This window comes from Mesoplodon densirostris, chromosome 17 (genome assembly GCF_025265405.1).
Source record: "Mesoplodon densirostris isolate mMesDen1 chromosome 17, mMesDen1 primary haplotype, whole genome shotgun sequence".
Classification (NCBI taxonomy): Eukaryota; Metazoa; Chordata; class Mammalia; order Artiodactyla; family Ziphiidae; genus Mesoplodon; species Mesoplodon densirostris.
Genome location: NC_082677.1, coordinates 72,668,385 through 72,689,528, shown reverse-complemented (window position 1 = coordinate 72,689,528; position 21,144 = coordinate 72,668,385). Strand labels below are relative to the sequence as shown.

At 43.4% G+C, this 21,144-nt stretch overlaps 1 protein-coding gene across 1 annotated transcript in view; it reads left to right on the top strand.

Annotated features, from left to right (window-relative positions):
* Positions 1 to 21,144, top strand: part of EFNB2 (ephrin B2) — a 44,078-nt gene that overhangs the window by 6,868 nt on the left and 16,066 nt on the right. Inside the window, exon 2 of the mRNA XM_060079937.1 lies at positions 16,268 to 16,551. Within this exon, the coding sequence (XP_059935920.1) occupies positions 16,268 to 16,551 (284 nt within the window). The remainder of the gene's footprint in view (positions 1 to 16,267; positions 16,552 to 21,144) is intronic.

The following is a 21,144-nucleotide window of genomic DNA, read 5'->3' as shown; positions in this document are numbered from 1 at the left end:
TTCAGCCAGAGTATTTGCTTGTTAGCAGGGAACAGAGCATGATAAATGTCCAGCAAGCTTGCGGCCTCCTTCCGCCTTTCAGATGCAGACTGGTGCATATTTATGGTAGGCAAAGGACAAAAGGAGGGGCTGAATTGCCCTGGCCTCCAGCTTTCTATGAGGAACAGGGTTAAAGTGATTAAAGAAATGATATAGGAAAGTCGTGCCACTTGTTTACAAACCAGCGTCCAACACGTAGCTTTGCGTTCTACCTGCAAGAGCCTCTTGCAGGAGCATGAGGGATAAGGATGGTTGGATCCGGCGACCCAGTGAGAAGAGTAGGTGATAAATTATGAAATGTTTTCCGTGCACACGGAATGCCAGGTGCACCAATTTCTGTGGCTCCTGCAGAGAATCAGCAGAGGCTGTTTATTTCCCTTTTCATGTATAGATGTCAAATATGTAATTCTAGTCCAAAGCGTTTTGTGGCTTTGGACACAGACATGCTGTTTTCAAATAAAAAACCATAGTAGGAGAAAAAGCACCGTTGAAGGGAAACAAGTTGTTTCTGCTCTTAGTAATCCTGCACACAAAACATGAAGAAAAAATTGGCAGTAGTGAAGTGTTAATAGTTTGCTGTTTCCATTCTCGAGAGCTCGGGTAGGTAAGTGTTCTAACTCCTCAGGGGTGGGCAGGCATTCAGAAGGCTATGCATGAACTGTGCTTGGAAAACTTCCTTTTCTTCATGTTTTCTATATGGAACTCTGAAACAATCCAGTTCATTTTCTCAATTCACGTTTGGTTGCATCCCATTTTAATTACAGTCCTTGGATCCTTCTACCAGTACTTGCTAGTTAAGCCTCTCTTGCCTCTGAGGCATTACTCTGTGCTTTTCACCTACTGATGACTCCCGTATTCCGCCAGAGTAGTGATGAGTGCTACCCACATACCCCTGTGCACATCAGAAGCTCTGACCTGCAGAGCCAGTGTCTGAAATGCCACCTTCCAGCCTCTCGTGTTCCAGCTGAGGAACCCGAGGTCCAGCGTGACACCACCACCTGCTGAAATGCTTCTGAATCTCGGTCCTGGCTCTTTCCCCCTGTTCAGGGGCTCACTGTGGTCTGAAACATTTGTCCTGAATGAGAACTGTCTGATGAGTGAGTGGGGCTGAGCCGGTTACGTTCAAGTCCCGCTCAGAAGGCATCTACCTGCAGAAGAAGTTAGAAAATGCCAGTTTTCACTTAGCTTACCAGAACTATATCTGGGGTACATTTTAGATAAAAACAGGCTCTCCTAAGCCCTGCATCCCCCTTTGTCTATGGGAAAATGGATCTCCATGAGAAGGGACTGTCCTTAAAGTTCACGATTTCCCTGAAATGACTGCTCTCTCTTTATGGTGTAGATCAAACATAACTTCTTTAAGTCTTTTCTCTGTAATCCCACAGCACTTTAGTTAAATACCGAGGGCACTGCAGGAACATAGTACGTGGCGCTGTCATGATTCATATGCAAGTCTTAATCCCCTTCAGCACCCTGCCTATCCCTAAGAGGCAGGCACCAGAATGCTTTCATGTCATCAGTCTCTGCCGGCGAGCACTGACATCCAATGAGTATTAGTCGGAAGAGCAGACACAGCCCAGATGTCTGTTTCTGGCCGCTCCCATTAACAAATCACCTGCTACTGGAGATCTACCTCCAGCCCCGCGGCTCTAGAACTTTAGGGCATCAGAATCACTTGTTAAAACAGGCTTGCCTCCCGCCCCCAGAGATCCAGATTCTTGAGGTCTGGGTGGGACTTGAAATTCACATTTCTAACAGGATCTCAGCTGATGCTGCTCTGAGACCACACCTTGAGAACTGTTGCCCTGGATGGAATTTGGGGGGGGGACAACTTTTTTGGGGGAACAACTCAAGATTAGATCATCATCCTCTTAAAGGCTGTTGTGGATCCCTGAAGAAATCCATGGCCCTTGCCTCCCGACTCTCGGCCTCCGTTCTTGCTTGGTTGATTGTTGACGGTAGATAATTCGTTGATTTGTTGGACAAGCATTTATGAACTGTGAGGTCTGTTACACTAAGCTCTGAGAATACAGTGAAGAGCAATCTCTACCCTCAAGAGACTTAAATCCTAAGGACGTAGGGGGACTACCTGGTGCAAGAAACACGTTCTGTGCCGTGGTCCGTGGCAAGTGTGGCCGTGAAAACAGAGGAAGGAGGGGGATGGAGTTCCTCCCCGGGGAGGGGAAACTGAGGCAGGAGAGACAGCGGTCCAGGGAGAGCTCCGAAACAAAAACCACAGCAAGCAAGTCAAAGAAACACATTTCAGGTAAGGGAGCCGAGTATCTGCACTGTACTTCTGTAATCATCTACATTATTTCCTACGTCTGAGCAGAGCTCAAAGACAGATTCCCACAAATGAACCAATAGACCCTGTGGGAGAGCTACCCCAGCGATCTCAGCCGCCTTATCCTCATGAGAATTAGCAGTACCTTTTGGTTTTCAGAAGGCCTGTGCTGATAATGGAAAAGGTCAGGCAGTTCAACTGAGCAAAGCGAGCCGGGCCAGTGCTATTTTAGTTTAGTGAAGAGGGCTGCCTTGGAATCTGGCTGTATGAGCCTCCTCCCAGGTTTGTCATTTTTTTAGCTGTGTAACTTTGGGAGCAGAATCCTCCGTGTCTCTCACTTGTCCCGTCTCTAAAATGGGGACAGTAATCTAACAGGACTGAAGAAAAGCAATAAAACTGTGGTCAGGATTTAAAGACCTTAGCTCTGGACTTAGCACAACGAACCAATAAATGTCAGCTCATGCTGTTGAAAGTTAATTGAGCATCTACTGTGTGCCTGTCTCTGGCTCAGTTTGCCTTCTACATACAAATGCAGAATAAATAAAATGCTAGTAAAGATTATGCCATGGCGCCTGCACCTTTTCAAGCCCCTGATGTTATATGGTACCTTGTTTAGCTGCCAGACTTCCACTCATTCTTGCAGACCTCTCTGCTACAAGAGGCACCTTTTTATTTCCCTTCAGCTGCCAAGTTAGATGCTCTCTCCTCTGCTTCCTACCCTGATGCTTTGTTGTAACATTTGTAACCCTCAATTCATTCAGCTTCTCCACTGTAGATGGGGGAGGGCCTGGGCTGAATCCCCTTTATGTGCAGGGTACAGTAAGGGATTGGGTTGTTCAATGAATACACGAAGGCAACCCATAGGGATAAGCAGTGTAGCCTTTTTGCATTAACGTTACATGCTGTTTCTTATTAAGAAACCTCCTCACCTGGTGGACACAGTTTGTTTCATTTAATAACGGTGGTATAGAGCACGTACTAGGGATCAGTGGCTGTTCCAGCTGCTCCACAAATACTGACTCATTAAACCTTCATAATAACCATCTGAGGGAGATACTGATCCCCAATGGGGAAACCAAGGCAGAGACTGGTTCATTATCTCGCCCAGAGTCATATAGCTAATAACTGGGTACCATCTGTATTTGAACCTGAGTATGCTGTTTCCGGGGTCCTTCCTCGAAATTCTCCAGCTCTCTTTCTTAGGCTGTTACATGGAGTGATTAGAAATCACATAACTAAATGAAGCCTGTATTTGCTCAAAGCGGTCCATATGAGGTGGATTAAAAGAAGGTTCTGCATATAATTCTTCCCTGTCCACCTTGATTTATAACCTTTCCTATGACGGGCATGCGATTCTAAATGGATCCTTTGAATCTTTGATAGCGAGGTTCTATCCGGTGGAAACTAGATAGTTATGAAAGTCTATCATATTAATGCATTTATTGCATGCTATTCCTTTGACTCTTAACATTTTCCTTTTAAAAATGGGAACATCTGATTGTTTCTTTGCTGGCAGAAGACAAGGTCAGGTTTCAGAGGAGAGTTCCTTGAGGTTCGATGCCACGCGTGTGTCAAGCTAAGGAGATAGTATGACATCTTTTTTACAGTCCAGTCACAATTAAATGCCATTTTATTTTGGATTTGGGGATCGGTGCCAGCTTCCAGCTTGTCAGAGCTGAGAAGACTCAAATCAAGTCCAGGCCTATTTCTACAGCAAACTGGGCTTCTGGCTCCCTGCCTGTGGATTCACTCAGTGTAGCCCATCTGGCTTTTGATGCTCTGTGAGCTTGGAGCAGTTTGTTTCAGGAAGCAGGGCGGGAGGATCGGTGGGCCTGGGGTGCTCTTGACTCCTGAGCAGCCTCTGGTTGCATCTCCCCAGGGCTTAGGGTCTGCTCACCTGCAGCCCTCAGGGGTCTCACACCACCGGGTCCTCCTTCCTTTCAGAGCTCAGGGCCTCGGGCATCCTCTCACCCCGTCATGGTCCAGTTCCCCCTCCCTGAGTTCAGTAGCAGCCTGAATAACTCAGGGTGTGTAACGTTGTGTTTTTTTTTTTTTTTTGGTCAAGCTCATTCCAGGCTGCTTGGGGCGACTGAGCAGGAAATGTATTGTCCCCAAAGTTACAGTGGCGCACCATTCACATTTTTTTTTTTTTCTGCTTTATGCAGTTTGGGGATGATCTGTGTACGAGTCAGTGTCCCAGTCCCGGGTTTCCTCCTTTTTGACGTTCACGGTGCAGACCTGACTTGTGGAGCTGTCTTCTTTCTCTTCTGTCTCCTGCCCCTGCTCTCTGGGCTGTGGCAGAGCCAGGAGAGGTCCAGGGGGACGGCTGCTGTCACCCGCCCACGGCAGACACGTCCCTGACCCTCTCTGGAGCCAGGAAGAAGGAAGTGTCCAGAAGGCGGCCGTGTAGGTCGCTGTGAGGGGCTAGCGCACAGCCGCATAAATTGTGTTGGTAGATTATGTTTGCCTGGCAAGGGGGATCTCTGCTTATACCAAGAGAGAACTAGTCTTGTCTCTTTTTTAAACCTTACTTATGAAAGTGCTCCTTCTATGATTACGCAAACACCCATTTGACGCAAGGCACTGGGGTGGGGTTCCCGGGGTCCAGTGGGGACCACGACAGCCTCAGTCCTGGGGTCACACTCCAGCCTGGAGAGCGGGCATCGCATCCCCTTGGTGTGTACTTTCTTTCAGGGCTGTTTTCCCCACCAAAGGGAGAGGTGTCATTCACCCATAAAACATGGGTGAATGGTCTCTCTAAATAGGCAAGATACTTTGAAGTTAAAAGAAAAAAAAAAGTGTTGATGGAAATGAAAGGGATGAGCAGCGTTGATGGAAGAGATGCTCCTGAGCGCTCGATTGTCATACCACGCCAAGATCTGAAGTCCATCTCTTCAGGTTCTTAAAATGCCAGTCCGTTTCTTTCTGTATGACGTCCACATGCTTTTCTTCCCTGCGGTGCTCGCACTTAGGTAGATGAGCACAGGAGTATCCACACTTAGGTCTAAAACAGCAGAGAACCAGCTCTTTCTATAGGAAAGCCAGTTTTCTTTCTGGGGCCTCACCTATGAATAGTGAGAGTTCCACCTTCCTTTGTAGACTCTTGCTAAGAGCATGGTTTGGAACAAGACAGTACAGGCGCAAACAAATTACACTTGGGAAAGAAGCTTGCACCGTCTCTTGCCTCCGAGGGTTATGAAATCCCCGTTTGGATGATGGGGCTGCGTGGTCAGGCCAGCATGACAAAGGTTGGCCTCCGGGATTCACTCCCCAGCCACTTTCCCACTGCACATCTCGGCATCCCAGCCCTCCTTTTCCAGCCATCCCCCGCCCTCCCCGCCGACTTTTGCCTCAGCTAGCTACGACATTCATGGCATGATTTTTTTTTTTCAAAGTTTTGAGGGAGGAGATGTTTGGATCGCTTTCATTAATAAAGACCTTGATTTTTTGTTTTGTTTTGTTTTGAGTTAGGTGCTTGATTTTTCTTTTTAATTCCATGCCAGAGATTAACTAGTCTCTGTGAACCTGGGAAAAGAAAAGCATGATCTCTGTCCATCACATGCTTAAAGTCTGCCTTACCAATGAAGATATCTATTCCAGCGTCAGCTCGTTACAGTCGATCCTTCTGTGAATTGGAGGGTTTTGTTACAGTGGAAATTATGGTACGGATAAAAAATTAAATACATACTTGTGTTATTTTCCTGAACGAAAATTTGAATGGTGAGCATCTTATTTATCTTTGAGCATTGGAAAATGAAATTTACTTTCGCCCCCAGTGTTTTGAGCATCATATCGCAAATAACAAACAAGATTAACATCACAAGGGGTCAGCTTCCATTCCATTGTGAAGCATCGTGGGCTGTGAAATTTGATATTATTTTGACTTGTATGGTCATTGTAGAATGACAGAGGGAAATGGATTAAGTTGAAATAGAAGGATACACCACAGCGCACACAGACTGCCCAGTGCAGGTGGAGGTCTTTGGGCCAAGAATGGGACCCCTGAGTGCTGTCCCTGCAGATCAGAATTTTATAAATAAAACTTTCCTTCATACTGCACTTTAGGGTTCTTTCAAGTATCTGCATAGATGAAGAGGCCACCTCCCCGGGAAGAGTTGCAAAACCGGATCAGGGAGCTAGAGGCTCACAACACCTGTGGATTTCAGTGCTTCTCAGCTTTCCTTGCCTTGAAAAGATGCTGCTTTTGTCCTCAGTGTGAAGTTTGAAATGCACCCTGCCCCCCACTCTCAGCTCTCAGATTTGGAACCCTGTAATGGTCTGAATTGTAGAGCCTGCTTTTAGGCGCCTCTTCTTTTCCTTGAATACATCAGTTTCATGTTGCAGATGATATTTGTTTTTAGAAAAGTGTGAAAGAAGGGGCACCTGTGAAAATAGACAATTGTCCCAGCACCCATACAGCAGAAAATGCCAATGAAAGCCTCCAATTACTACCTTATTTCTTGGAGCTTTAAAGCCACTGAGAAGATAGTGGTGCATTTACTTGAAGTTTTAAGGTAATTACTTGTTCCTCCAAGCGTGGTGTCTGGTAACCTAATTCTGTATCAGCCTGACACCCTATAGTGACACCCCACTATCTCTCTGGTTTCAGAATAAGTTTGGGCAGAAACTTGTTCTGATATGAAAGTGCAAAAGGGGGCAGTAAAGTGCTATCCACAAAAACTGAAAAATTGTTTCCCCCAGTATTTCTTACGATCGATATTACCTGAGTCTTTCTTGGGCCCCAGTTTTATTCATTTATGACAAACTCCTCTGTTTGGGGCATTTGGAGTTGATCTTATTAAGCCATGGCAGCAATCTAACATAAAACGGAAGTAAGGCAAGCCCAGATATCCTGCCTGTTGATGAAATATGCCATCAAATTCACCTACTCGTGAATTTAAGTCATTTTTTTTTTCTGGGGGATTTATGTTCCCAAGTGTACAGAGCATTTCTGAAAGGAATGTCGGGCTTCTGTGTTAATGCTGTGTTAGCTCCACATAGAGCTGGAAGGCCCGAGTGCGTGGGGAGGTTATGGGGTCAAGGCTTTGGGCTCATCCCTAGCGGCGAGCATCTTTTGTCAGGAAGGAGCGGGGAAGATGAGCCTCGGTGACAGCAAAGCAGCAGTGGCTTGTCCTCATCAGACGAACCAGTTTACAAACTGACTGCTCTTCCTCCACAGCCTGTGACATTTCATTAAAACTAAAAGCATTTTCTGGGAAAAGTGCATGTTTTCCAAAATGTGGTAAACTCGAAGTGTACTTAATACACAACTCTGGTTTGAGAATAAACCTATTCTGTGGTATGATTTGGGGTGTGCCAACTGCTAGGGTAATAAACTTGTTCCTAAAGCTGGGATTCAGTGTCCCTGAAATGTTAGCCAACTCCCAGATCTGTGCAGTTGAATGATTAAGCATAAACTGTACCCCATATTTTTCATCTATTTGAATAAACTAGTTGTGTGTTACTACAGCTTTTGTAGACTCAAGAATTGATTGTTAAATAGACCACAATTCAGAGAAGAATAATTTTACTTAGTTGCATTCTCAGAAAATACGTCACAAAACAGTTAAAAAAGTCTACAGGCCTTGAATATTCTGTTTAAACCAGAGTGACGAAAGGTTGCTCAAGAGCACGATGGTTTGTTCTTTGAAACTGTACATTGAAACTGAATGTTCCAGTCTGATCGCAAAAGCATTTGATGTTTATTGCAGAAAATTATGAAAAATACAGAAAGCTAAAAATTACCCCAAGTCCACCATCCAGTAGCCCAAAGCAGACGCAGATAAAGGCCCTGTGTTTGACCAAATCTGTGTCTGTATCGCCAGCAAAATGAGCAGAAGAACACACCACCTACTGTGTATGTGTGTATATTTTCAACTGAACTTAGCCATTTACTTAAAATAATCATGTACTCTAATGATGTAGTTTTGAAACGAAAGGAAAAATCAGTTCTCCATGGAAAAGTAAAGTCTGTTCACTCAGACATTGAATCTTCTTTTGCTTAGCAGAGGGAGAAGAGTCATCATCTGTAGGTCTCTTTCCCCCTACTTTGCACATTGGCAGGATTTGCATTGGTCCTGTTACGTGAGTAAGATGGTCCTGTTTCTCAGGTGGAGGATAACTGCCATAAGTATGCAGAAAGATTAGACATTTAAATAGATGTTACAGTTGTACGTGTACAACGGTACACAGAAATGGCTCTGGATCTGAGCTGACACGCTTTAAATGAGAAGCACTGTGATCCTGTCTGTCTGGAGGGGGTTTACGTGACCCAGTTATTTGTTTGGACAGAGAAAGTGGTCATTCCTGTCTACATCCTTTCATTCTGATCTCTTTCATTCTGTGTCAGTTGGATATTTTTGCATTTGGCTACAATATATTGATTTGCCCTTGTTTATATGGTAGTTTGCCATAGCCTTCCATTATATATCGCCACGTAGTATTTCCCTCAGGAGAACAAGGCCTTCTTACTTCAAATCTCCTTTCACAGACTCTTTCAGCATCAAGGGACCATAGTGATTTGGCTGTTCTTCTAGGTTCACCTACATGTTTTTGGCAACCTTGAAGACAAGTGTAAGAACTCATTGCACGTTTGTCCTGAGGTGCATGTGTTATGATCAGGTGCAGATGCAGCAGCGGGAAGGGGAAAAAAGAGAAGCAGGGAAAACGGGGCATCCATGGGGGGATGGGGAGAGCAGCTGTGGCTCCACTACCCAGCGGGCCCCGAGCATCTCAGCTCCCTGCTCCCGTGGATCTTGCTGTTCCATCGGGCCAGGTTCAGAAGTCAATCAAGCAACCATTGCCCCCATCTGACTTACCCTGTGACACCTGGGGATGCGATGCTGGTTGACAGAAGGGTCCAGACTTGAGATCAAAACATGTGATGTTCTGATCAGTCAGACAGCTGTGTGTCGTGACCCCTGAACTCTTAAGTGGCAGGTTTGGGCTTTAAATGCATATTATGCTAGTTTTTTAAACGAGCATGTGTTCCTAGAGTGGATTAAAACATTAAAGAATATTGTGTCGCCAGGGAACTCTAGTCAATATCCTGTGATAAACCAAAATGGAAAAGAATCTGGAAAAGAATTTGTATGTATGTATAACTGGATCACTTTGCTGTACAGCAGAAATGAACACATGGTAAATCAACTCCAACAAAGTAGATTTTAAAAAAAGAATGTTGTGTCACATATGGCTGTATTATTTCAGAAGTTCCTACAATGATGAATATGAAGTATAAATGTCTGATTGAGACTATTAGAGATCTAATTTAGATTATTAAAGTTTAAAGTCTAATGTGTGTTATTAGATGGATTCCCTGTGGAAGTATTAGAATCTAGTTTGGTGAATAACTTTTAAAAACTTGGATTCAGGTTGATAGGTAATCGGAAGGTAAAAACAGATTCTAATATCAAATCATTTCATTTCAGGGACTTCCCTGGCGGTCCAGTGGTTAGAACTCTGAGCTTCCACTGCAGAGGGCGTGCAGGTTCAATCCCTGGTCGGGGAACTAAGATCCTGCCTGCCACATGGTGTGGCCAGAAAAACCCATAAAAAACAAAAAACAATCACTTCATTTCGGGCAGGGAAACTTTGGAAACCCTACTCAGAGTTTCCATTTTATTCCATGTTATACTGTCTCTGGATTTAGTTCAGAGTCATCACGTCTTATTGTCTTGCTTGGGAATGATTCACTGGGAAAAACCATAGGAGTTGCCTATTTCTGCTCAGCACACCCCACTGCTGTGGCATCCCAGGGAAACCCTCCAGGGAGAGACGCAAAACGACAGCACCAATGCCCAGGAAGCAGTCCTGACCCCAGACTCTCTTGATGGGGAGGAAGATGCAGCTTCCCCGTCCCAGGAGCACAGCAGGGTGACTTGCTCAGACTTTGAGTACGTGGCCCAGAAAGAGATCTGGCCTCCTGTGTTCGCTCTCCTGTATAAGACAGAAGCACTGTGAGTCTCCTTTGTTTTTTGTTTTGAATTAAAAACCAGCAGATACTATTAAAGAAGACTTCTGACCACTTTTTTGTTTTTTGGATATGGTTTAACAGAAACAACCTCACCTCTGTGGTATGGGTTACAAACATGGGGATTTTCCTCTCGGTGTCTTTGGCCACAAAAATGGACATTATCTCGTCATACAAAAAGAAATCTGCACTTCATATTTACTAGGCAGAGTCAGTGTAGTAATTTAAAATTAGCTAGTTGTCACCACCCTAATTATTCTTAAAAAAAAAATAGAAAAACATTTCCAAAGTCAATAATAAGACAAGTCTTGGGCCTCCCTGGTGGCGCAGTGGTTGAGAGTCCGCCTGCCGATGCAGGGGATACGGGTTCGTGCCCCGGTCTGGGAGGATCCCATATGCCGCGGAGCGGCTGGGCCCGTGAGCCATGGCCGCTGGGCCTGCGCGTCCGGAGCCTGCGCTCCGCAACGGGGGGGGGGGCCACAGCAGTGAGAGGCCCGCATACCGCAAAAAAAAAAAAAAAAAAAAAAAAAAAGACAAGTCTTGTTGACTATTACCAAATATTCAGGGCATAGATGTGCTATGTGGTCTGACTTGTTAAAGTCTCCGAGCAATCCTGAGGTAACAAAATCCAAATATAAGTGACCTGGCTTCAAAAATAGAACTCTGTGGTTACTGGCTTGATTATAACCTATAGGATGCATTGCTTTCCATTTGAAAATGATATTACTAAAAAATTCACCCCGTTTCCTTTCCATGTACATTCTGCAATTCTCATGAATCATCTGGATCCATCTGTAATATTACACTTAAAACACAAGTTCCATGTGTGGTAAGTTTCTTCCTCACCCTTTGGCTTTTGGCTTCCCAGGACATGGCAGGGGTAGCCGATGGCCGCCCTTGTGCTGGACAAGAAGGTGGATCCATCTGGCTGCCGAGTAACCTGATCTCTGAAGCCTGGGCAGATGCCTGCATGTGGATGGACTTTCTCTTAATTTCCCTTAACTTCATGGCTTGTCTATGAAAAGCTCAATTTTTAGAAAAAGCTGCATTTCCCCAAACCAGATTTATGCTTTAATGTGATGCAGCGAGAGGTGAGAAGTGTGCAGGCAAAGGGGTTTTTCCTGTCGCATCTCACCTTTGGCCTGGAGTGTCTTCATCTGGTTTGCGTGTCAAGCACGTGTACAGGGACTGAATGAAGACAGTGGTGGAAGGTGCTTTGATCAGTGTTTAGCGAAGAGTAAGTGCTCAGGGCTTCCCTGGTGGCGCAGTGGTTGAGAGTCCGCCTGCCGATGCAGGGGATACGGGTCCGTGCCCCGGTCTGGGAAGATCCCACATGCCGCGGAGCGGCTGGGTCCGTGAGCCATGGTCGCTGAGCCTGCACGTCCGGAGCCTGTGCTCCGCGGCGGGAGAGGCCACAGCAGTGGGAGGCCCGCGCACCACAAAAAAAAAAAAAAAAAAAAAGAATAAGTGCTCAAAAGCAGCAGTGCTTCTGTTATTAGTGCGTCTGGAGGTGGTGAATTGCCTTGCATTTTAACTAGGAAGGGATTCCAGAAAACTGCCAATATTCTTAAATCCTGAGAGAACAGGTCCAAAACTCCATCCACAGTGCTCCTTGCCGTCCAGAAGCACCATCATACCGGAGGTGATCCCGCTCTGCTCTCAGCAACCCCCATCCCAACTCGAGCTCATCCTATCTTCAGAATTCCTTCCGTGCCTGTGATCTGCAAATATCAATAGTTTGTGGCACTAAATTTGACTTAAATTTATTGTGTGTATCTTAGCTGCCATTTGTTCTTTCATATTTTAAGCATCTACCAGATGTCAGACCTTGGGCATTCAGTATTGAGTCAGCCACACGTGGGACCTGCCTGCCCTCAGGAAGCTAGACTGTAAAGTCCTGACGATCCAGATCCTAGTTTTCTGTCACTCAGAGCATCTGGTGTGGAGGTGCCTTAGTTGTTACACTCACGTTACTCTGTTTGCTCCCATGTTGTGAAGCACATGGCTGGACCTGGAGGGTATCATGCTTAGTGAAATAAGTCAGACAGAGGCAGATGCTGTATGTAATCACTTATATGTGGAATCTAAAAAACAAAGCAAACGCGTGAATGTAAGAAAAAAGAAAAGGGCTCACGGATATAGAGAACAAACTAGTGGTTACAGTGGGGGGAGGGGGGAGGGGCAAGATCAGGGCAGGGGATTAAGAGGTACAACTATTATGTATAAAATAAGCTGCAAGGATATATTGTACAGCACAAGGCATATAACCAATATTTTATAATAACTATTATATATAATATAATCAATTATATGTATAATTAATTATATAACAATTGATATTAATATATATAATTGATTATTATATATAATAATTATTATTAATATTATTTAAATGGAGAACTTTAAAATTTTTGAATCATTGTGTTGTACACCTAAAACTAATGTAGTACCGTAAATCAGCTATATCTCAATTAAAAAAAACTGTGAAGGCCCCAGGGGAGCAAAGAGACTTCTGGGCTTGATGTACTTAGGGATAACGTAAGAAACTTATGATTTGGGCTCTCAGCTCAACCACAGCCTTTGTCTACTGAGAAACCATAATGTCAGCAATTAAAGAGACTGGTGTGCTAACCAGCTTGTATATATGTATACCTATATACGCTTAAAAAGTAAACCACTAAAGCACTCAAATATTGGGTTTTTTTATATGGATTTAAATAAGGAAGCAAAAAAAATTTTTTTTTAGTTAGCTATTTTACAGCTATCAGTGTATATATGTCAACCCCAATCTCCTAATTCATCCCACCCCCACTTTCCCCCCTTGGTGTCCATACGTTTGTTCTCGTGAAACCATTTTTCACGGTGAAGGAGCAAATCCTTGCCTAACTTTTTGCCACAGTGTCTTCTGAAAAGTGAACTAATGCTTTTTAAAGCATTAGGAATAGTGGGATTTATCAGGATTCACTTTTTATGAGTGTATCAAATACGCTATTGAAATGGAGATTCCTCCCTTTCTCTTTTATTTTGAAAAGCCATCCCATGGGTTAACCCCTCTGGCATACATTGCTCCCCTGTCACTGACCGTTAAAGCTTTTTGCGTGATCACTACCTTCTGAAAATACAGACTGAAGTGCAGAGATCCTTGTAGCCAAACCAGCCCATGTGTCCTCTGTTCTTGACCCCATCAGCCCCAGCAAAAACTAGAACTTGGATTTGGTGAGTGAAGAGAGAGTCATGAGGTTCTCACATGGGCAGGGAGGAAATCAACAGTGAGTCTTTGGTTAAGCAGGAAAAAATAATCTTTGTGAAGGAGACGGGATCTTGGGAGCATTTTGAATGAAGAGTCTGGTGAGCCGAGCTTCAGACATAGGTGTGATGTGGGAGAATTCTAAGATGTGCAAAGACAATACACAGCTTGGGGGTGAGGGCGGGTCTGATGCATTCTCTTAAAGGAATTGAATGGATGGACAAGAGGATGGATCCATCTGGCTGCTCAGGATCCTGATGTCTGAAGCCTGGGTGGGCCCCCCGGGGAGGTGGTCCAGGGTCAAAGTCGCTCAGTGTGGAGATCCGAGCTGAGAAGAGGCAGGTACTGGTGTCCAGGCTGCAGACTTCTGTTGTGATTCAGAAATACTTTTCACTACAGCTAACATGGTGCTTGCTCTTTGTCGGCTGGTAAAGAAGCCGGTTTAGGAGAGAAGATGTTTGGAATGGGGGTGGGAAACCCCAGGCAGGAGCTGGCCTCTGGTTCTTGGGTGCAGTGAAGATTTCCTAAGAAGGTCGAGGAATAAGACATGAGGAGAAGGATGCGTCAGGAAGGTGAGCCGTGTAGCACTCACCATAGCTAGTTTATATCGACTGCCAGGCACTTTGCCCCTGCTTCCCAAGCCCAGCAGAATCACTGGGGCACCGGGGTGTGGGGCAAAGACTAAAAAGCCTCAGATATTCAGATTCAGTCCTTCAGTCTGTTCATCAGAAACCAGAGCTGTGTTTCAACCACAAAGATGATGGAGACCACTGGCCTTTTGGGGGGCAGGGAGAAGACCCTGGTGACCTTCAGTCCCCTGGAGTTGAATTTCCCATGCGCCTCCCCAGAAAACTGCAGAAATGGCCAAGATGTTCACAGAGAGGCTCTTACTAAGTGGTGATCTACATTTGTCAACAGTTCTAGATAATTCTATAAGGGTGCACACATGATGGTCTGAAATTTGTCATTGTTACAAAAAATAGTCATTTTGAGTGCTACTTCACAGAAAGAATTTGTTAGGTGATTCTCATTCACTTTACTTTTTCAACTTTTTTTTAAAAAAATAAATGTCATATATCCTTGCTTTAGCAAGCTCAGTTTAAAAAAAAAAAATAAGAAAGGGGGCCGCCCTCCCTCTGGGATTGTAAAAGAACACATTCCCAAGGAAGAGTGACAAGCCACTGTGTTCAACATGTATTTTTTTTCCCTGCCATAAAGAGTATTGGTTTTTAATATAAATCTGTAATGTAATTTCTGTTATGTTCTATGATGCTTCATAATCAACCTCATGCACTTTTCAGAAAAATTAATACCGTTCATTAGCATTCATCATCATCTGTTCCCTCAGTATCAATTTGAAATTGGCAATGCCCGTCATCCTGGTTTTCTCTCTCTCTCTCCCTCCCTCTCTCTCTCTTCTCTCTCTCCCCCCACACCCAGTGTCTCTCTGTCTGTCTCTCACCCCGTGTCTGTGTCTGTCTGTCTCTCTTCCTCCCTCCCTCCCTCTCTCTCTCTCTCTTGCTCCCCCCCCCACCATGTCTGTCTTTCTGTCTGTCTGTCTCTCCCTCTCCCTCTCTCTCTCTCTCACTCCCTCCCTCCCTCCCTCTCTCTCTGTGAATTATGACCCATTCATCGTCATGGCTGGTGGGCTTCCCTGGTTCAATAAGAGGTTGGATTGGAAGGACTCAGACGTGATGCTTTGTTCTCCGGCTTTAATATTTTAATGAGCCTGCAGGCTTGGCTCCTTCGGAAGGAACAAGATGAGATTTCTCAGTGTGTTTTTAGTGTTAGCACTTGTAGAAGGATGTTCATTATGAAGCTCTTGTTTCAGTTTCTCCGAGAAACTCCCCGTTAGGGAAGATCTTTCAGCAGCATGGCTGGGAAAAAAAGAGAAAGGGGAGGAGGGCGCTGTGAACTGTAAGCGTTAAGGGGATAGTGTATCAGTAGTTTGGGTTCTAAAGATTTGCTTCTAAGAATTAATTGGAGCAAATACATCTCAAGAGAGGGGGGAAAAAGGGTTTGTGGGGCAAGGACAGGGACAGTAGTTGTTGTCTTCCCGAGTCGGGGACTTTTCATCTTGCAGCTGAATCAGTACTCCAACTAATTATTTCTGGTTATCTTTTATGGGTTTGTAAGATGTTTCTTTTGTTCAGGGTAATAAAAAAAAACCCATTATTTGATCAGTGACTGACTAATTATGATAAGTAATTTGAAACATTCTTGATGAAACTTGTCTGTTAATTAGCATCAACAGCAAATGGAAACTAACAGAACAACAGAGTCTTAGTGCATCCACTGTTCCCTGGAATTGCTGCCCTCTTTCTGTGGCATGCCCAATAAACTGAGGCTGCCAGTGGTTAAAAAATAACGAACAGATGGGAAGGTCTGAGTCACCACCAAGGAAAAGTCATTGTGAAGTTACACAAAGGAGCACAGAAATATTACAAGCGAGGGGGTGGTAAAGAAATGTCAGTAGGTTGACTTGATCCTACTGGGTAAAGTCAGGAGTGTGGCTTCTTTCTTTTTCTTTTTCTTTTTCTTTAAAGCTTAATTCCTAAATACATTCATCCCATGCCGATCTGAACTCAGAGATGTTTGGTCAATAAAAGTGTGGCTCTATAAAATTGTAGTTTGGAATTCTTGATGTTGTCTGGCTATATTGTCCTTATCATTAATACTGTTATTTTTTTATCAACTCAATGGCGCCTTTTTTTTATGCTTTTAGATTTCTACCTGGACAAGGACTGGTACTATACCCACAGATAGGAGACAAATTGGATATTATTTGCCCCAAAGTGGACTCTAAAACTGTTGGCCAGTATGAATATTATAAAGTTTATATGGTGGATAAAGACCAAGCAGACAGATGCACTATTAAGAAGGAAAATACCCCTCTCCTCAACTGTGCCAGACCAGATCAAGATGTAAAATTCACTATCAAGTTCCAAGAATTCAGCCCTAACCTCTGGGGTCTAGAATTTCAGAAGAACAGAGATTATTACATTATATGTAAGTATAATTCTATTCGTTTATTTTATAGAAATTAGGATAAGCTAAATAGGTTTGTATCAATTTTTGTTTCCTTAAAATTATTACTGTGGCAAATAATTTGGTGGGAATCTTTGCTGAAAAGTTTTTTAAAGAAGCCTTAATTGAATGAGGGACCCCTGTACTAGTACTTCTCATTAACATAAATACCCAAAGAGAAAAAGCCTCCTAGAGTTTTTGTCGTATTGAAATAAGTGGATATATATGAATATATTCAGCATCTCTACTGACAAAACCATTTTTAAGAACCATTGGTGAGATTTTGATAGGTGAATCTTGTGCAATGACTTTTCTCTTCATCCATCCATTCATCCATCCATCCATCCATCCACGCGTCCATCCACTCACTCATTCATTTAGTATTTACTCTGTGCCAGAAACTGCATAAATGCTAGGGGTTCAACAGTGAACAAGATGGTAAAATGGTACCCATTCCTCATGGAGCTTGTAGGTTCCAAGAATGGGAGTTACAGGCAACCCACACTAGTACATGGGTGCATTAAAACCAGGTTTGGAAGAATAAGAAAAAACTTGGGTTTGTTCGATGAATTACTTTTTTATCTACCTATACAATAATTTGACACATTGTTTTAGGAACAGATACTGTGTATCCTTTGGGTCCTATCTGAGATACTGTTCACTCCCGAGGCTGAAATCTGATGAAACACGTGCCTACTAGGTGCAGGTCACGAGCCAGCACAGAGTTAGGATTGTTCCAGGCCCAGGGTCTGTCAGAGTGCAGTCTGGGTGACTAGGATAGCTGTTCACATCAGGCAAGCAGTGAAATGGTTTTTCTTGGTTTCTTTGGTGGGAGTCTGCACTCACTCGTCAGGATAAGCTCCAGGTCATCAGAGGTACTGAGCTGCTGTGTGCTGGGTGTGCTCTCCTGTCTCTGGGTGATCAGGTTGAAACTCTGGCTTCCTCTACTTCCTAGCTGCTCTTGAGAGTGCAAAATCAATAATTCATTGACTACTTATTAAATACTCAGCAATATACTATCTTCTGTTTTTTATTGCACTCATTAGTAATTAAAACAAAGATGGTCATAGCCATCTAATCCTTGTTCTTTGCTGTGAATCTGAAATGCCACAGAGGCTGAAAACGTAGTTTTAAACCAACGTGATGCACAGAGAGTGGCTTAGTGAGAATAAGTAACAAAAAGAAGAAGTGGTGAATTATAGATTTAGAAGCACAATGATCATAAAATGAAAATAAAAGCATTTTGAGGGATGGAACAAGCAGATGGGGTGGTAAAGTGTATGAAGTAAGAGGGAAATCTTTGAAAATATAAAATAGTCATTAGGCAAAACAAATGGAAACCTTAAGCTTTTGGAAGTCCAACAGTGTCTTTTTAAAAAAAAAAAAAAAGTCTTTTTAAGTAGGACTGTTTACCAGGATGCTAATGTTTTTAGCATAGCATTTATAGGGAACTGAAACCCACCCTACTGAATTCATGAAGCAGGTTAAGACCCCTGAATAGGGTGGGAAAAAGGACGAGGGGGTGCCTGAAGATAGATGTTCCTCAGAGTGAAATATGTCTCTAAAACTGCACCTGCAGCCCTAGCTGCCGACTGGCTCTTCAGGGAGGTAAGCCACCAGACCCGGAAAAGCACGTGGTAGCCCGGGATAAAAAGAATTGTTCTGAAAATAGAGATGAGGGTTTCAAATTTGAATGCTGCTGGTTGGGTGGTTGTTACAGGCTGGGTGGGGAAGGGCCCAGGGCTCAGAGGGCGGCTGGGAGCCCAGGGAGACTCAGAGCACAGAGTTGAAAGACTTGCACCACGTCACAGACATAGGAAGACACTTCAGATACTTCGGGAAACGCAGGCCCCATTTCCCACCCATCCTCCAGCAAAGCCAATGGATGGACAGCTTTCCCTGGAAAGGAAAAGAAGGATGAGAAGCATACCTCTCAAAAAGAGTTGAAAAAGTCAATGTTGACTTTCCATTGCTTCTTCGAGAATCACAAGGCACCCCGACAATTAAGAGATTTTTCAGAGTCAGTATTTTCCACAGCCAGTGATCACTCACACATACACAGAGTCACACTCCACTTAAAACAGTACTGAACTAGGTGGCATGATGGAACACTGCCCTTAACGCTGCAAATCACCACTTCAACTTTGGGAGAGTTAACAATGTTGGTATTTTTGAGTTGCTACAAAGTATATTACATGTGTTTAACTCCAAATCTTCCCGTCTAGCTAGTAAGCACCTTCATAACCAAGAGTATTAGTATGAACAGCATTGTTATTGTGTCCTGGTTTCTTTCCATAGGAGGGAAGAAGAGAAATGATAGTTTGGGGCAGTGCTTCATCACCCCAGAGGGGAACAGTCCAAGTTGCCAATGGACTGAATTGGCATTGGTGTTGTTCAGTCATTGCCTAGATTAACTGATTCCAGGAGCACTGGGCCAGGAGCCCAGAGACCTGGGTTCTAGTCCTGCTGTGTGAGCTTAACGAGAAAGTCACTTCATTTCTTTGAATTTTGATTTCTTCTCTAGAAACTGCTTTTACTGTTGTTGTTGTTGTTATTCTGGCTAATGATGGAAGTCTCTAGTTCCAAACCATCTTATGGTCAGACATACACATCCAGTATGGGATCTCTCATCAGGGTGGCTCTTCTCCAATTGAATGGACAGGATCTGCTCTAAACTCTTAAAAGACACTGAATTTGATTTGTAGTGTTACCAGGTTTAAAATACAGGCATCACACTTTTTAAGTTTTAGAAGTCAATATTAATTTTCAATCGGGAGTGTATTTTTAAACCTACTGAGTATCCACTAAATTCCCCTAGGAAATGACACGACAGAATGATATGCATCCTCATTAGTTTTTCTCCTAGATGATTATTTGCTTTGACATGTGGCAAAATGATATATATGGGTTTTCTTAATGTTGAGAATTGACTTTTTCAAGTGACCCGTTTCATTAGACTTGGGTTTAATTTGCATAATAAAATCTCCTAATATTAAATGATCCAAAGGTGGGGATGTTACGACCATTTGGTCTGTTTTTCATTACATTCAGATTCTTAATTGCCTTAAAATGAAAGTAAACATTTTATATAACCTACAGTTATTTTGATCATGTCTTTGAAAAAATTTTTTAAGTTTATAAAATACCTATCTGTTCTGAAGTGGCCCATTGTCAAGGGAAGCTCTGTCTTAAAAACACACCAGTTAATACAAGGCAAGCATTCCTAACTGTGTTCTCAGCTTTCATTCATAATTGTGTCAAAAACTTTTATTGTAGACACTTTCTGTGCTTGGTTTCCAGTTTCTTTTTAGAAGTGATATCCCGGAGCTGAATGAGTCAGAAATTCTGGTGTGGAGGCCCTTTGCAGTATCTACCCTTATGAAGGTTCCATGGGTTGGTCATCCAGCCTCAGCATAAAACCTTGCAAAATACCTACAAAGAGGTTGTCATCACACTACCAAAATCATGTGAGTCAGAGATGGATGAAAATGAATGCCACTGTGTGGATACTTTTTAAGTGAACCATGGGCACAGCCCAGCTGTTAGAAAGAACACCTTATGCCTGAGGCACCTCCCAATTTAGCTTTGTGTGGTTTTTTTTTTTTTTTTTTTTTTTTTTTTTTTTTTTTTTTTTTTTTTTTTTGCGGTATGCGGGCCTCTCACTGCTGTGGCCTCCCCCGTTGCGGAGCACAGGCTCCGGACGCGCAGGCTCAGCGGCCATGGCTCACGGGCCCAGCCGCTCCGCGGCATATGGGATCCTCCCAGACCGGGGCACGAACCCGTATCCCCTGCATCGGCAGGCGGACTCTCAACCACTTGCGCCACCAGGGAGGCCCTGTGTGGTTTTTTACATTATTTTACCTCAAATCTGTAGCCAAGACATGGATTTGTGGAATAGTCTAAAAGTCATCATTTCTAATGATTGTTTGATTAAACGTTGCTCTGATACTACACCCTGCTGTGTTCACAGTGGTCCTTCCAAAAGCCACTCCTTGCTTTCCTTGCCTGGGGAAGTCTTCCTTGAGAAACACTGAATGAATTTGAATGAGTAACCATTTCTTAGGCCCTTCACTGGTTTCATTCTCCAAAGCAATTCTTAAAAAAAATTTTATCAGAGCATATAAAATTAGGAAACTCCTCAGTCAGCTTTGCTGTTTTTTAGACATAAACTCCACTTCTGAGCAAAAATGCAAAATAAATTAAAACGCTTGCACACAAATATAAGAAAACACTATTCTTAAAGAATCAAAACAGAAGAACAGCAGATTCCATTCCTGTATTTTTGTTGACTGTTTTCCTTTTTTTGTTTGTTTGTGTTTTTCTTTTTTGTTTTTGATTTACTTATTTCTGGGAGTAAGTGTAGCAAGTAGCACTAAAATATACTGAATGTACTGTAAGCCCTCTCCCTAGCAAAGTTGTTATGGGAGGTTTCAAATGTACTTTTACATATAGATATTTTTTATTTTTTTTAATTATTATTTTTTTATTTATTTCTTTTTGGCTGCGTTGGGTCTTCAAAGCGCGCGAGCTTTCTCTAGTTGTGGTGAGTGGAGGCTACTCTTTGTTGCAGTGCGT